This window comes from Aethalodelphis obliquidens, unplaced genomic scaffold (genome assembly GCF_003676395.1).
Source record: "Aethalodelphis obliquidens isolate GAN/ISIS:26980383/991018 unplaced genomic scaffold, ASM367639v1 scaffold2, whole genome shotgun sequence".
NCBI classification, from domain to species: domain Eukaryota; kingdom Metazoa; phylum Chordata; class Mammalia; order Artiodactyla; family Delphinidae; genus Aethalodelphis; species Aethalodelphis obliquidens.
The window spans coordinates 7,495,595-7,510,118 of NW_020837946.1; the positions used below are offsets into that span (position 1 = coordinate 7,495,595).

General features: G+C 48.1%; 1 protein-coding gene and 1 long non-coding RNA gene across 9 annotated transcripts in view; one reads left to right on the forward strand and one right to left on the reverse strand.

Annotated features, from left to right (window-relative positions):
• Positions 1–14,524, reverse strand: part of DIS3L2 (DIS3 like 3'-5' exoribonuclease 2) — a 373,385-nt gene that overhangs the window by 71,763 nt on the left and 287,098 nt on the right. For 7 of the 8 annotated variants that reach the window (XM_027118351.1, XM_027118355.1, XM_027118369.1 and 4 more), the window contains one exon: positions 4,454–4,687. In XM_027118351.1, the coding sequence (XP_026974152.1) occupies positions 4,454–4,687 (234 nt within the window). Of the gene's footprint in view, positions 1–4,453; positions 4,688–14,524 lie in introns of those variants that run through there. The other variant, XR_003435198.1, reaches the window with a different exon arrangement.
• The window catches only part of LOC113626694 (uncharacterized), a 41,238-nt gene that overhangs the window by 12,066 nt on the left and 14,648 nt on the right, over positions 1–14,524 (forward strand). The window lies entirely within an intron of this gene.

Sequence of the window (14,524 nt, forward strand, 5' to 3'; positions counted from 1 at the left end):
GGCTCCCCTTCCCCAAAGCTCAAGATTTGCATATCATTATAAGCCATCATGATTACTTTTACTACAAACACAGAAAAGTCTGGGACTCCCTTCATGGGAGTCTCCTTTTAAGAAACAGGAGTGACGTGTTATAAATCATTAAATAACACAAGCACCTGCGTTCAATTCTAGATTTAACATGGCAGCAGAAAACAAGGGATATTATTCAACTCATCCAACCAAAAAGCACATAGAATGCACTCGGCACCTGCACTGACTCTCGGGCCAGCGAAGCAAAGGCGCATCGTTTCACTGAGCTAGGACCTCTTAGAACTAGGTTCGCCCTCTAGGTAAAAAAGATGCTTGGAGTAGTCAAACCAACCTCGAAGGCAGTGCTTCGCAGTCTGTTTCACACCACAGTACATACAGAACTTGCTAATATTTGAGCATACACTGGGTAAGCACACAGGACTGCAGGCAGGTGGTCCCAGGGGACTGGAGCCAGCTCAGGTGGCCCTGCGGCCTGAGGGTGCACTGTCTCAGACATGGGCCAGGCAGCTCTGGCCTAAGCTGTTGCCTGCAATCACCCAGTGACCGAGCTGCTCTGTGTTTCTGAGGTTACTGTGACCTCCAAACCAGTCTGTCCTCGACCTGACAAATAGGCCCCACGCTGGTGTCCTCCACCTCACTCATTCTGGAGATCATCACAGTAAACTGATTTCTTGGAAAGGCAAAACTGCTGGCTTAGCAGGTTTATTCTGCGTTCAAGGGCGTACAGCGTGACACAGACGTTGTCCCCTCTCATGGAGGCCTCTCATGGACCCTCTCTAACTCAGGCTGGTGTAGGAGGACATATTTTTTTCAGGACTGCCACCAAAAACGAGGACACAGTGAACTGGGGCAAACAAAGCATCAGAGAGCAGCTCCACACAGCAGGCTATGCCAGAAGCACTGAGGAGAAGTGGGCGTTCGCGAGGGCAAACGCAGGCAGTAGGCACGGGAGAACAAACGCAGGGACGGCTGAATGGGGCCGTTCAGCTGATTTATAAAGGATCTTGCCAGTGTCCCTCGCTACGGGAGATCGATGTGCTCCTTCTTCTAAAGCTGTGGTCCACACACTTGTTTTCTGGGGAACCACGGAATCAGCTCCAAGGATGCAATTCCATTATTTTCAAACCTTAATTAACTGGAACCTAATTAGGACTTGAAGGTTTTTTTTCCTCACTTTGAAGTAAAACTTTTCTCTCTCAAGTCAGCATGGTGTAAATGGAGGAAAAGCGAACAAAGAGTGGGCTATCTGGGTTTCTTGCATATAAGCAACTCATCTAACCTTTGGGGACTTCAGCTTCTAATCTATAAATTGAGAGGGCTGATGAAATACAGGTAGCTAAAGTTATTTTCATTGGGATTGACATATACACACTACTATATACTACAAAATAGATCACTAATAAGGACCTACTGTACAGCACAGGGGACTCCACTCAATACTCTGTAATGGCCTCTATGGGAAAAGAATCTAAGAGTGGATATATGCATATGTATAACTGATTCACTTTGCTGTACAGCAGAAAGAAAACACTGTAAATCAACTACACTCCAATAAAAATTAATTAAAAAGTTATTTTCAGCAATAAAATTCTGACTCTAAGACATGCCAACAGATCAGTATCAACTTGAAACTGTGATCATTCTTCCACTCTGACTGACTACCACACCCCTCCTAATGCGAGCTGAGATTGTTGATGGTCTCTTACAGTGTTTAGCGTATTTAACATATTTAATTCAATCCGATTTTATAACAATCTGATGGGGAAAGGTTTCTAAAATGGTATAACAGAACCCTCTCATTTGATGTGCCTGAAGCAGTGGTGGGTTAGTTTTTCCAGAAGCTGGCTAAAGAGGGGAATCATACAGAAGAGATACATACATAACTAAACATTTGTTTTACTTAACTTACATAAATCTACATTCATTCACTTTCAGAAAAAATGTAAAGCTTTTTGAAAAGGTATGCTAATTGGATTTCTACATACTTTTTTCTGATAAACTACTCGTAATTCATCATGTATAATTTATAGTTTTTGTTTCATTAAAAGAGAGTGAGAGCTTAGACATCTGTAAAGCAATCTCAGTACAGAATTCCTCCTGAATTTTTTTTTTTTTTTGCGATACGCGGGCCTCTCACTGTTGTGGCCTCTCCAGTTGCGGAGCACAGGCTCCGGATGCGCAGGCTCAGCAGCCATGGCTCACGGGCCCAGCTGCTCCGCGGCATGCGGGATCTTCCTGGGCCGGGGCACGAACCCGTGTCCCCTGCATTGGCAGGTGGACTCTCAACCACTGCGCCACCAGGGAAGCCCCCTCCTGAATTTTATGATCTTTTCCCCCACTCTTCTATAGTTGTCACACCCAAACAGCAGAACTTCCGGAGATTCTTCTTCATCGAGTGTTTCCAAACAATTTAACTTAGTTTTCACAGAAACACCAGCTTTTAAAAATGTTCTTACTTGATCAGTTTACCTAATATTCAGTTAAACTGCATAATTATAACAACATGTACAACTGGTGTAGCAGGATGGGAATAAAGAGGGCTGACCCTTGATACACACAACTCCTGGTGGAAGGGAGCACAGCCAGCACGTGCAGCACACCGTGGGCACTGCTCACTGTGTTGGGCAGAAGGTGCGGCGAGCACTGGCTGAGAGGACCGTGGGGCAGCCAGGTGAGGAGTCCAGGGACGCAGGTGGAGAGGCCTGTGTAGTGCCTGGGAAGAAGGGCAGGGCCGGAGAAACTAATTTTGGTGTTATCAGCATCTAACTGGTAATTAAAATCATAAGAACACAGGAATTCATTCAGGGAGACAGTGTGGATAGAGAAAAAGAGGGTGGGGCAGACTCCAGGGAATGCCAACCGTAAAGAGGTGAACAGAGGAAGAGGCTCCAGCAAAGGGACCAGCAGGACATGACTAGAGATGTATGAAGAGAAGCAGAGAACCAGTCTGCTTCTCTGCTTCTCTCCTGGGCCAAAGGCAGGACAGAAGTCCAGGAAGCAAACACTGAGAAGCATCCTTGGATTTACAACCAGGCAGCCGCTGGTAAGTGAGAATGAGCTTCACGCCCCAAAGAACGATCTCACTAAAGGAAGGAGAGGAGATCCTCCATCCTCTTCCATGCCCGTGACGCCTCTTCCACTGGCTCTGCCATCTCCTTCAGCAGCCACTCTGTCTACTGTCTCCCAAGTGGCATTCTCGAGCAAGCAGGTCTGCTCAGGCTACCTGAGCCCAGGCAAGGGAAGGAGGGGCATGAGGGTTCCAGAAGATGCCTTGACTCCTCCAAGCACAGGGAGAACAGATGATCCATTTGTCCCAAGAGCCACTAACTTATTCGTAGGCCCAGAGCAGCAACTGTTTGCCATGCCTTCTGAGAAGCATTTGTGTAAATTTATCACAAAAAGTAGGACGCAATGAAATCTTCAATTAGAAAGTTTTAAAACAAGGCTGTTAAACTACTGATAAGCTACTCATAATTCATCATAATTTCTGATAAACTACTCTACTTTGAGATCTCTCCAAGCTGAAAGGCTCAGAGAAAGAAGTCTCTGCGAGGCTGCGCTCTGCCAATGGTCTGACGAATGGCTCCCTCAGCCAATCGTGTGGCCCAACTCATTTTCCAAACTCCCAGAGACTTCCCACAGCGTACAGAGACCAGGGGAGGAGAGCGAGTTCTCTGGGGCTCGGGTAAGAAATATAAATGAGAAGAAAAAGGCTGCACAATATGGAACAAAGGCTCTACTCTGTAACGTACTGGCAAGTAATGAGGAAGGAATTGCTGGATCTTAAGAATTACCAACTCTCAGACGTGGAAGTCGACCAGGTTTGAGTGGCAGCTGTCTGAGTCCCAGAGGGCCGTCAGCGTGCCCATGGTACTCAAGAGCAATCGATACTATTCTGGGCCACTGCTCTCTTCAACAGCCAACGTTCTACAGTCTCCTCAGTTCTCTGCTTTTTCAGATATTAATCCAGATATTTGCAAACATATAAATCTTTTTGGAAGACAAGGGATAAGAAGAAACACTTTTGTTTTAAAGCCTAACAATCAGATATTGGTCAACTGCTTTCTACACTTCCATGACTCCTGTTCCCAACTCCCGTAAGAGGGATGTGAGATGGAAACTGGGTGAGGATCAAGTACTGGATCCAGCCTCACCAGGAAGACCAGATGGGAGTTCTGGTCACGGAGCCACCCAGACAGACACCACCCTTTCGCCTTGGCTCATGTCATCAGGCCCTGGGTGCCTGTGGAGTTGGCAGGGCAGGTGGGGGGTGGTTCCTGCCTGCCTCAGAGGACACTATTTCAGCGCAGTGATTGAGGAAAGGAGGAGGGGGGAGCCCAGGACTGCCACGCGAAACCTCACACACACTAGGTTCTGGCCGAAGTCAAACCTGCTGGTTGTTGACAAAAAAGCAGCGACTGACCTGATCCAAACGAAGTGCGCCGTCCACAAACCGCTGTTGGCGTAACTCCTTTGCGATACGGTGGAGGTTCAAAACAGCCCGGTGCACTTCCTCACTGGTGTGCTCCGGGGAGACGGGGGGCAGCTCCTCCTCGGGGATCTTCCTAGTGGGGCCTTCAATCATGCTCTGTGCATGTTCATAGCTCAGTTTGGTGCAGGAGCGGATGACAGTCTGGCCAAACCATTCACTGAGGATCTGCAAAGATGGACAGGTTGTGAGGGAGAATGTTTTTCGGCTTTTTCTTTCATGCAACCATTCATTCGTACAGATTCTACAGATCCACTGAGCGCCGGCTTTGTGCTCAGAGCGCCACTTGGTTCTGGCGGGGTACAAAGAGCAGTCATATGGGGAGCTACTGCCCTTAGGGAGCTCAGGGCACGGACTTTGCAGGCGGTGGAAGTCGACGAGCGGCCTCTAAGCACACGGGAGGCACGGGCGAGGCCGAGCAGGAGGCTTGAGGCGAAGGGCCTGCTGGAGGCTTTCTCATGAGTTGGGAGAGTGGCCATCAATGCCAAACTGGAAGGGGAAGAAGGGATGGACGCCGAAGATGTGACAGGTGGGGAATCTTACTGGACCTGATGGGGGCTGAAAGAGAAGGTGCAGTCATGGACAGAAACAGAGAACACAGGTGCAAAGCAGGACGGAGGCAGAGAGAAAACCAATTCCAGTTTGCTCTATTTGGAGCATTTATGTAGAGACAAAGGTCCAGAACAGGGTTTCTCAGCCCTGGCACTATTGGGCTAATTCTCTCTTGTGCTCTGTAAAACGCTCAGTGGCATCCTTGGACTCTACCCACTAAATGCCGGTAGCACCTCCCCCAAACCCCGAGATGAAAACCAAAAATGTCTTCAGACATTGCTAAATGTTCCCTGGGGGAAACGCAGCCCAGCTTGAGAGCCTTTCAGCAGTGGTGCTTGCTGAGTGGTGGGATTACAGATGTTTAATCCTTTCAATGTGTCTGTATTCTCTATAATGAACATTTATTACTTTTAAAACAAAAATAAAACATTCAAATATTTTGCGGACTCCTGGGTCTGAGGTGCAGGGAGGAGATCCACAGGGCGATCTGCAGCAGGCACTCGGGGCCTGGGGCAATGACTGGGCTGAAGGTGGGAGCTGGCATCATCGACCAGAGGGTCCAAGAAGGGAAGAAGGTAAGTAGGAGAGTCGAGGCTGCATTCTCTACGCCCTCCTCCATTTTGGGGAGCCAAAAGAGAAACTGGAGAATGGAAACAAACAAAAACCAAGGGAGTTCAAAGAGCCAGGAGAAAGACTGGGAGCGTCCAATATTAGAAGAAACAGGAGAAAGGGCCTCAGAGAAGGGGGACTCAAAAGCTACAGCAGACACTCCCGGCACTTCTGACGAGAGAGGCACCGCTTACACACTTTCCGTACGGCAACTATTAAACTCACACAGCAACCCTAGGAGGTAGGTATTTTATTATCCTCATTCTGCAAATGAGGAAAGCAAGGCAGAGACACATTAAATAAGCTGCCCAAGGTCATACCACTAGAGAACGGCAAAGCCAGGAACTGAACGCAGGCAGGCCCGCCCCAGAGTCTGAGCGCTCAACCACTAGTGTATGTCAAATGCCACTTGGATGTCAACGAAGACGGAAACAAAGAAAAGGTCTTTGCATTTAGCATTTAGTTACTGGTGGTCTTTAGGAAGGCTATTGTAGGGGGAAAATATGGCGAGGGGTGGCGGACAGGGTCGAATTGCAAAGATTTCAGGCATGTGCTGGGAATGGATTACAGGGATGCTGCCACAGCGCTTCTCGTCCTCAGGGCAGCCAGAGCCCTGCCTTTCCTCAGCCTGGCACACACATGCCACGTGCCACTCAAACAGCAACATCTTCTGCGTGTGTTATGATGGGAAAAAGTTTGGGAAGCTCTGGGTTAAGGATGGGTGAGGGACTTCCCTGGTGGCACGGTGGTTGGGAATCTGCTGCCAATGCAGGGGACACGGGTTCGAACCCTGGTCTGGGAAGATCCCACATGCCGCGGAGCAACTAAGCTCGTGCGCCATGACTACTGAGCCTGCGCTCTAGAGCCCGCGAGCCACAGCTACTGAAGCCCGTGTGCCTAAAGCCCATGCTCCGCAGCAAGAGAAGCCACTGCGATGAGAAGCCCGCGCACTGCAATGAAGAGTAGCCCCCGCTCGCCGCAACTAGAGAAAGCCCGCTCGCAGCAATGGAAACCCAACACAGCCAATAAATAAATAAACTTATTTTTTTTTTAAAGAAAAGGATAGGTGAATGTCCAGCAGTAGAGGCAATGCAATGAGTGTGGGTGACCGCTTCCAGAAGGACGGTAGGACAGGGATGTTGTTGAGCAGGCAGGACAGAGGCCTGTGCCGTGTTTGCAGGCAGGGGAAGAAGCCAGTACAAAAAGAAGATGCGATGCGAGAGAGCAAAGGGAGTAGTGCCAAGTAGTGCCAAGGCGACCCATCCAGGAGAGAGGAAAAGTGGCCTGGAGAGGGCAGGAAGAAAAGGGGAGGGGACGGGGGAGGAGATCTCGAGGGGAAGAAGAGAGAAGGTGAGAGCACTCACAGTGGATGGCCCCGATCTCTGGAAAAGTGTAGGACAAAGAGTGAAGGGGGCTGGGTGGGGTTCAAGGGCATGAAGACAGCGGAGAAGGTCAGAGATAAATGCTGTGGGAAATGTGATTCACAAGTAGGGAAAAGCCAGATGTGCTGAGGGGCAGAGTGCGCTTGGGAGAAGGCAGGGAACTCCAATCGGCCACAGAAACTTTCTCCCTGGGCTTGCAAACACCTTTTCATCAAGTAAACCACTGTGGCCACAACTTCAGAGACAAGACTTCCTGAAAAAGACCATCTGAAGGGACCACAGGTGTTTCCAGTGGGGAATGGGAGAGCCCAGCCCACAGCTGTCCACACCACAAACCTCTAGGGGACACAGCTCCTACCCTGGATAGCTAGAGAGACCCCTCTGATACCCTCTCCTTCCAATGAAGGAAGAACCAGTACTCTTGAAATGGCAGCCATGAAGCACAGGAAGAGAATGGTAGCGACCACTGACATTTTTCTTTAGTTCAGTGCAAAGAGCCTTATTATGAAGAGTCTTGAATCTGTAATATCAGACTTTCTTTCTTTAAAAAAAACCCCTCAAACTATACTTTCTGGATTATTCCAAAAGCTACTCCTATCTCAAAATACAAGCAATTCAAATACTGTGCTCATGACTCTTCTGCTGTGGCAAGCGGGTCCTGAATTTGGCTCTCAGGAGGTGTCTGTGTGCTGAATGTGAGAGAAATGGTAGAGGCAACTCTAGGGACTGCCCAACAGTCCTGTGGGGCAGTAGTGCGTGCAGGCCTCCAGAAGAGCCCCTTTCAAGGTCAGCCATGCTTGTCCTTCCATCACACCCACATTTCCTGAAAACTCCCCACTAATGGAGCTGCTCCAACCTCTGCTAGGATGACAGGGCCACGACCTATTCATTCTTGTGGTCGCAAAGTCTTCCCCCTGGAGAGTCAGCTTGTTTGCTTTTCTCCATTTCATTCCAATCCCGGTCAGTCAATCCTCCTCCTTCTGTGTCTACATCTTTAGCTTGGGAAAATGTTCCTTTCTGTTCGATTCCACTCCTTTTTCACACACTCCCTCAGGCATCCGGCTCATAGGGTATCTGGCCTCTTGGGGTCTGTGTCCTCTTTTCCTAGAAGACACAGGTAAGCCCTGCACACTCACACAGGGTAACTACCGCACACAGGCAGGGAGACTCGGACCACCCTGACTGGGCATCCATTTTCATGCAAACTGCTGGGTCAAGAACTGCTTTAAAAAGCTAGTGAAAGCTCCAGGCCCTCTCCCCTGAAGTATTTACAAACAAAATTTTGCAGTAAGTTCCAGGAGGTTCCTAGACACCCTGCCACCCTGAAGTCCACGGATCCGGCTCTAAACAGCTTTGTTGCTCCCTCTGAACCCTCATTTATAGGGCTGAGCCCTGACCAGGGGCCACTTTTCATCCTGAGGGGTTCTTAAAATGTATTAACTGTAACTTGACAAAATCAGAAGTCTCGCACTCCTCATCAAAACTTGCTAGCAGTGGGACTTCCCTGGTGGCGCAGTGGTTGAGAGTCCGCCTGCTGATGCAGGGGACACGGGTTCGTGCCCCAGTCCGGGAGGATCCCATATGCCGCGGAGCGGCTGGGCCCGTGAGCCATGGCCGCTGAGCCTGCGCATCCGGAGCCTGTGCTCCGCAACTGGAGAGGCCACAACAGTGAGAGGCCCGCGTATCGCAAAAAAAAGACAACCAAACCCCCCCACACACACAAAAAAACTTGCTAGCAATACAGAATGGCTGCACTATCTCAGTCAGTTTGAGCTACTCTTTTTTTTGCTAACGGGCACCGCTGCTCCTTCAGCTTGTTTCCTTATCAGTCAACGACAGCACCCACGAACACCAGCAAATCTGAGACTCCGCGTTGATGAGAAGCTCCCCACAGCTCTTTCACCTTACTTGAGCCTCCCCTCCCTTAATGCCTGCATTCCACAAAATCTGTACCTTCTTTTTTTTTTTTAATTAATTTATTTTTGGCAGTGTTGGGTCTTTGTTGCTGCGCGCAGACTTTCTCTAGTCGAGGTGAACGGGGTCCACTCTTTGTTGCAGTGCGCAGGCCTCTCATTGTGATGGCCTCTCTTGCTGCGGAGCATGGACTCTAGGGCGCAAAGGCTTCAGTAGTTGTGGCATGCGGGCTCAGTAGTTGTGGCTCACGGGCTTTAGAGCGCAGGCTCAGTAGTTGTGGCGCACGGGCCCAGTTGCTCCGCGGCATGTGGGATCCTCCCAGACTAGGACTCAAACCCGTGTCCCCTGCATTGGCAGGCGGACTCCCAACCACTGCGCCACTAGGGAAGCCCTGTACCTTCTTTTGGAACATACAAAGGGCTGAAGTGGAAGCTCTGAAGCGCCAACAAGAACTTCCTGGCCCAGTGACAGTCGGGCAGCAGAACCTATCCTGCTTCAAAACAATCCAGTGATTCTGGGAATCATACCTGACACACGGACTAAAAAGATTCTTAGGCCAAGAAACCACACTGTGGGGAGGCAGCAAGGATGCCCATCGCAGCCTTATCCAGAGAAGGGCAACAGGAAAGCTGAGACCCAAACGGGGCCAGGCGGGGGGGGTGTTGGTTTCTGGGGGCAGCGTGCCTTACAGTACAGGAGGAAGGCCTCTCTGGATGGAACACCTCATTAATTTCCAATTTGGAAACTAGATTCACATCAACGCCCCGTTCGTAACCAGGGCCAGTGGCAGAAGACAAAAGGACAAAGAGTTTTTCATGGAAAAAGTAAAAAAGCCATGAGGAGCTTCATAAACAGAACCCTTCAAAGAAGAATCATGTCCTTCCTCTTCCCTTCATTTAATCACAGGATTTGGGTCACTCCCTTTCTGCAGGCGGCAAGTTTCCTGCGTATACTCTAGGACGCTCTTACGTGGAACGTCAGATTAAATATGTTGCCAATACCGACGGAAGGCATCTGGCTGGAAAAAAACCTGGTTAGAAACGAGCAAATACTGTCTACCTCAAGACCTACTTTCCGGTAGCAGGTAGGACAGGAAGTGGCTCAACACTGCAAAGCACCTGGCCCTGCTCGGTGGCAGAACTCTCATACCTACGACCCTTTAAAATCTCTCCAACACATCTGGGAGGAGTGCATTACTCAGCGCATTTTACGCTCAGAGAAAAGGTTGGGGATTTGTGAAAAGTCATACAAACTCCTAAGTGACAGCCAGGATCAGCTCAGACTCAAAATCTAGTGTTATTTTTATTATATTTCAGCCGAAGGTCACGAAATAGATAGTGAAGTAAACAAAATAATATCAACTTTCTATATTTTATAGATACAAAGTTGTGAGAAAACCATATCCTTTGAAAACAGTTAATTTTCATTCAAATGTATTTAAAAATTTATCTTCTAAAAAATATGCCAGTGTCTCATTAAGAAATATTTGGTTCGAAAAACTGCTAATCGGGTTAATTTGTAATTTTAAGTAATTAGATGCAAAATCACTTCTGTAACATCTCTGGGCTTCTGTACGTAAAATATTTGGTTCAAAAAAACATATGAGGAAAATGAACTTATTTACAAAACAGAAACAGACTCACAGACATAGAAAACAAACTTGTGGTTACCAAAGGGGAAAGGGGGGAGGGATAAATTAGAAGTTTGGGGGCTTCCCTGGTGGCGCAGTGGTTGAGAGTCTGCCTGCCGATGCAGGGGACGCGGGTTCGTGACCCGGTCCAGGAAGATCCCACATGCCGCAGAGCGGCTGGGCCCATGAGCCATGGCCGCTGAGCCTGCGCGTCCGGAGCCTGTGCTCCGCAACAGGAGAGGCCACAACAGTGAGAGGCCCGCGTACCGCAAAAAAAAAAAAAAAAAAGAAATTAGTAGTTTGGGATTAGCAGATACACACTACTATACATAAAACAGATAAATAACAAGTCCTAGTGTATAGCACAGGGAACTATCTTCAATATCTTATAATAACCTGTGATGAAAAAGAATATATATATATTGTTTTTCAGCTATATATATATACACATATACATATATACAGCTGAACCACTTTGCTGTACACCAGAAACTAACACAACATTGTAAATCAACTATAATTCAATAAAAACACACACATAAACAAACAAATGGAAAACGTAATAGGAAGAAAGAAACATTTTCCTGTCTGGAACAAAACCAGGCTGTCGAGTTGGCCAGGGTCGGGGCGCACGGATTTCTGCCGCTTCTTAGCTGTGGACACGAGGCAACCACCCCAGGGTGGGGAGGCCCAGTGGTGAAAAAAGGCAAAGGTACCAAGAGGAATGTGTCCGAAAAGAAACTGGGCAGAAAGAGGCGGGGCTCGAAGACAGCTCGGAGAGGCTGATGGCAACATGTCTGTGATGGGAGGGTGCTGGTGACGTCATGCAGGGAGCAGAGGCAGCGGCGGTGAGGAGCGAGCAGGGGTCTCCTCTGCTGGGCCTGCTCCTTGCACCAGGCCTACGGTGAAAGAGCGAAGCACAGGTCACTTCTTAAAGAAGAACAGGGGGGACCGTGGTAGGATCAAAGAGTAAGTAACAAGACGGAAGCACTGTCAGCAACACGCTTCATTTAGACCTCGCTGTGTCCTCTCCTACTGTGGCCGGACTGGGCCTGTTACCCGAAAACTGGGTTCGCCTCTTGGTGGGTGTCAAGCCAAAAGACACAACCAAGCCAAAGAGCAGGGGAAGGAAGGATTTATTACTTGCAGCAAAAGGAAGGAGAACACTGGGGATCTTTCCCAAAGAAATAGTGCTGGCTTTTAATCTGTGTTTTCCAGATACAAGGAAACCTTTCCCCTTAAGCTAATTATAACCTACAACAACTTGGTAAATTATACCTTTGTGGGTAGGATTGAGACATTTTTTTCTCTCTACCTGATTCCTCTAAAAACTGAAAACTCTTAGATTCCCAGCAGCCTTATCAAAGACTCTTAACTAGCTTAACTAGCTCATGTGCAACAAAACTAAAGGAAATTCTCCAGTGAAACTGTCACAGAGCATAACTACTTATGACAAATATCACTCTGAAGTTTCTATGATGAAAAAAGCGGTCCTACAGAACTGCGTGGCCCCTGATATTTTAACAGCTGCTCAAGGAAGAACTTATCCTACAAGACCTGCTGAATGCTGGTTTTTATACCTGATGAGTCTTCTAATGTGACTCACCTCATGACGCATATGAAAAAAAATTAAATCTCTTCTCTGAATGATCCTCTTCCCAGCTTAGGGAAAATGGTTTGGTTCAGGGGGCTCTTGGATCAAGTCTCTGCTAATGATGTTGCAAAATTGCTGTTAACTGTCTCTCCTGCTGTACTTCTCCGACACCTGCTAGAATAATGCTTTCCAAGTGAGAGGTGCAGACACTACTCCGGCGGACCCCAAAACTTCTCTAGCTCTAGCAACAAGAGAGTTTCACTCCTCTAACCAGGGAGACTACAACGCCCACCCTCAGCCCTGTACCCCTCAAGAGAGAAGAGTGAAATATCTCAAGGTGGGGGGCTACGTAAGCAGATAGGATAGGGGGTCCCCGGAGTAAGAGAACCAGACGGAACTCTCTTAAATAAGAGAAACCATCTAAGGCCTCAGTCATTCTGTGATCTGAGCCTGGCCACAATGCTTGCCCTTGCAGAAGAATAGGTCTCAGTCGCTGAATTTAAGGGAGTGAAAGAAGGTAAAAGGAAACCGCTGTTACCAGGCCAGGGAGCTAACTTAACCATATCGGAGATAATATGTCAGTTATAAAGACTCCTAGTTCTGTTTCAACGGTAAAGATTAGCCTCAAGCACATTTCTGAGCTGTTTTGCAAAATTCAAACCCCCCTTGAATGCTCATCTATCAGATTAACTGAAACCTACGAATGATGACGTTGACTTTTTCTGATCCTGGTGATTTCAATCAACTACAACCTGGACTCCGTCAACCTCTGCCCCAGTTCTATGCTGAACCCTCCACCCTCCTTTGCTGAAGCCTTTTCAGGAGTATGCATGCATCCTTAGCTTAAAACTTCCCCAATTTTGCTCCTCGGCGGGACACTGCTTTGGGAAAGATCCTTGGTGTTCTCCTTACTTGCTGCCAGTAATAAATCCTTCCTTCTCTTGCTCTCTGGCTTGGTTGTGTCTTTTGGCTCAACACCCACCAACAGGCGAACCCAGTTTTCAGGTAACAGGCCGACTAGTGACCAATGCCAAGGGGAGCTGAGGAGGGAGCATGGGCGGCAGAGGGCCATGTGTTTGCCAGTTTTAGTTATAAGGCAGGTTATTTATGTGCTAGAATTTTCTGGAGGATTTATTTGTATACAGTCAACTGTGTTCTCTTCTACTGTTTCAGATGACTTGCCACCAGCCTAGTCTGTTGTCCCTCACACTATAATCCGGCCCATTCCTATTGTCAGAGAGGAGGAAATTTTCCTCTACCCTTCTAGGTTCTTCTGGCTGGTCCAAGAATTACACTGTCATGAGACAGATTAATAGGAGAAAATCAAACAAAAGTTTAATAACATGGTATACGTGGAAGAGACTCAAGAAAGCTGAGTAACCCACTAAAATGGCTGAAACCTCACCTTAAATACCACCTTCAACTAAAGACAAAAGAGGATGTTGGGGGTAGTTTAGGATTTAGAAGCAGAGGAAGGAAATTCACATGAAGATGGGAAAGCAAATGTTTGGTAAACAAATGTTTGCCCGGCCTGGCAGAGACAATGGGACACAGAGGAGAATTTTAACAAAACAGATTTTGGGAGGTTCGTCCCTGTCTACCATACCAAGTTCATCCTACAGTTATCTATGGTGACAACTCCGTCCCTTCGGGAAACAGGTCCTCTACCTACGTTCTTTAGACAGTTAGGGTAAAGTGAAAGTTTCTTCCTGAGTCTTTTGGGTCTTGATTGTTTTCAGCTCAAAATAATCCGCATGTCAAAGAGACATTCTGGAGTGGCAAATTTGCTCCCCTACACCATCTTGCCCTGGAGGTAGCTGTCTACACTTCTAAGCCTAACAAGAAGGAAACAAGGAGACTTCCTCAAGTGTCTGCCTTGCAAACCTAGGAAATGGCAGAAAAGCCTGAAGGCCGGGAAGTGGTTAGAAGACAAGAATTCCTTTCCTGTGACAGAGGATGAGGGTCCACGCCTGAGCGGTCTTTGAACAGTGTTCCCTTTACTGCAGACAGTTGCGAGCGAGCCGGTGGGGAGGGGCGGGAGGAAGCTTTAAAGGTGGTGGACTGGCTGGGAGGCCTAAGGGCTGTGGGAAGGAAGCTGGAGGTGGAGGAGAGGGAGGAAAGGGAGGAAAGCGTAGGAGAGCAATGGAGGAAGCTTCTCAGGATTGCGCTCAGACTGACCCAGGAAACACAAAATCACAGACTTCTAAAGCCTGTGAGGTTAATTCAGCTCCAGCCTTTCAAAAGGACCAACCTAAGCCATCTCTCAAAACAAGAGGTCCATCCTTCTTTTTTTTTTTTTTTTTGCGGTACGCGGGCCTCTCACT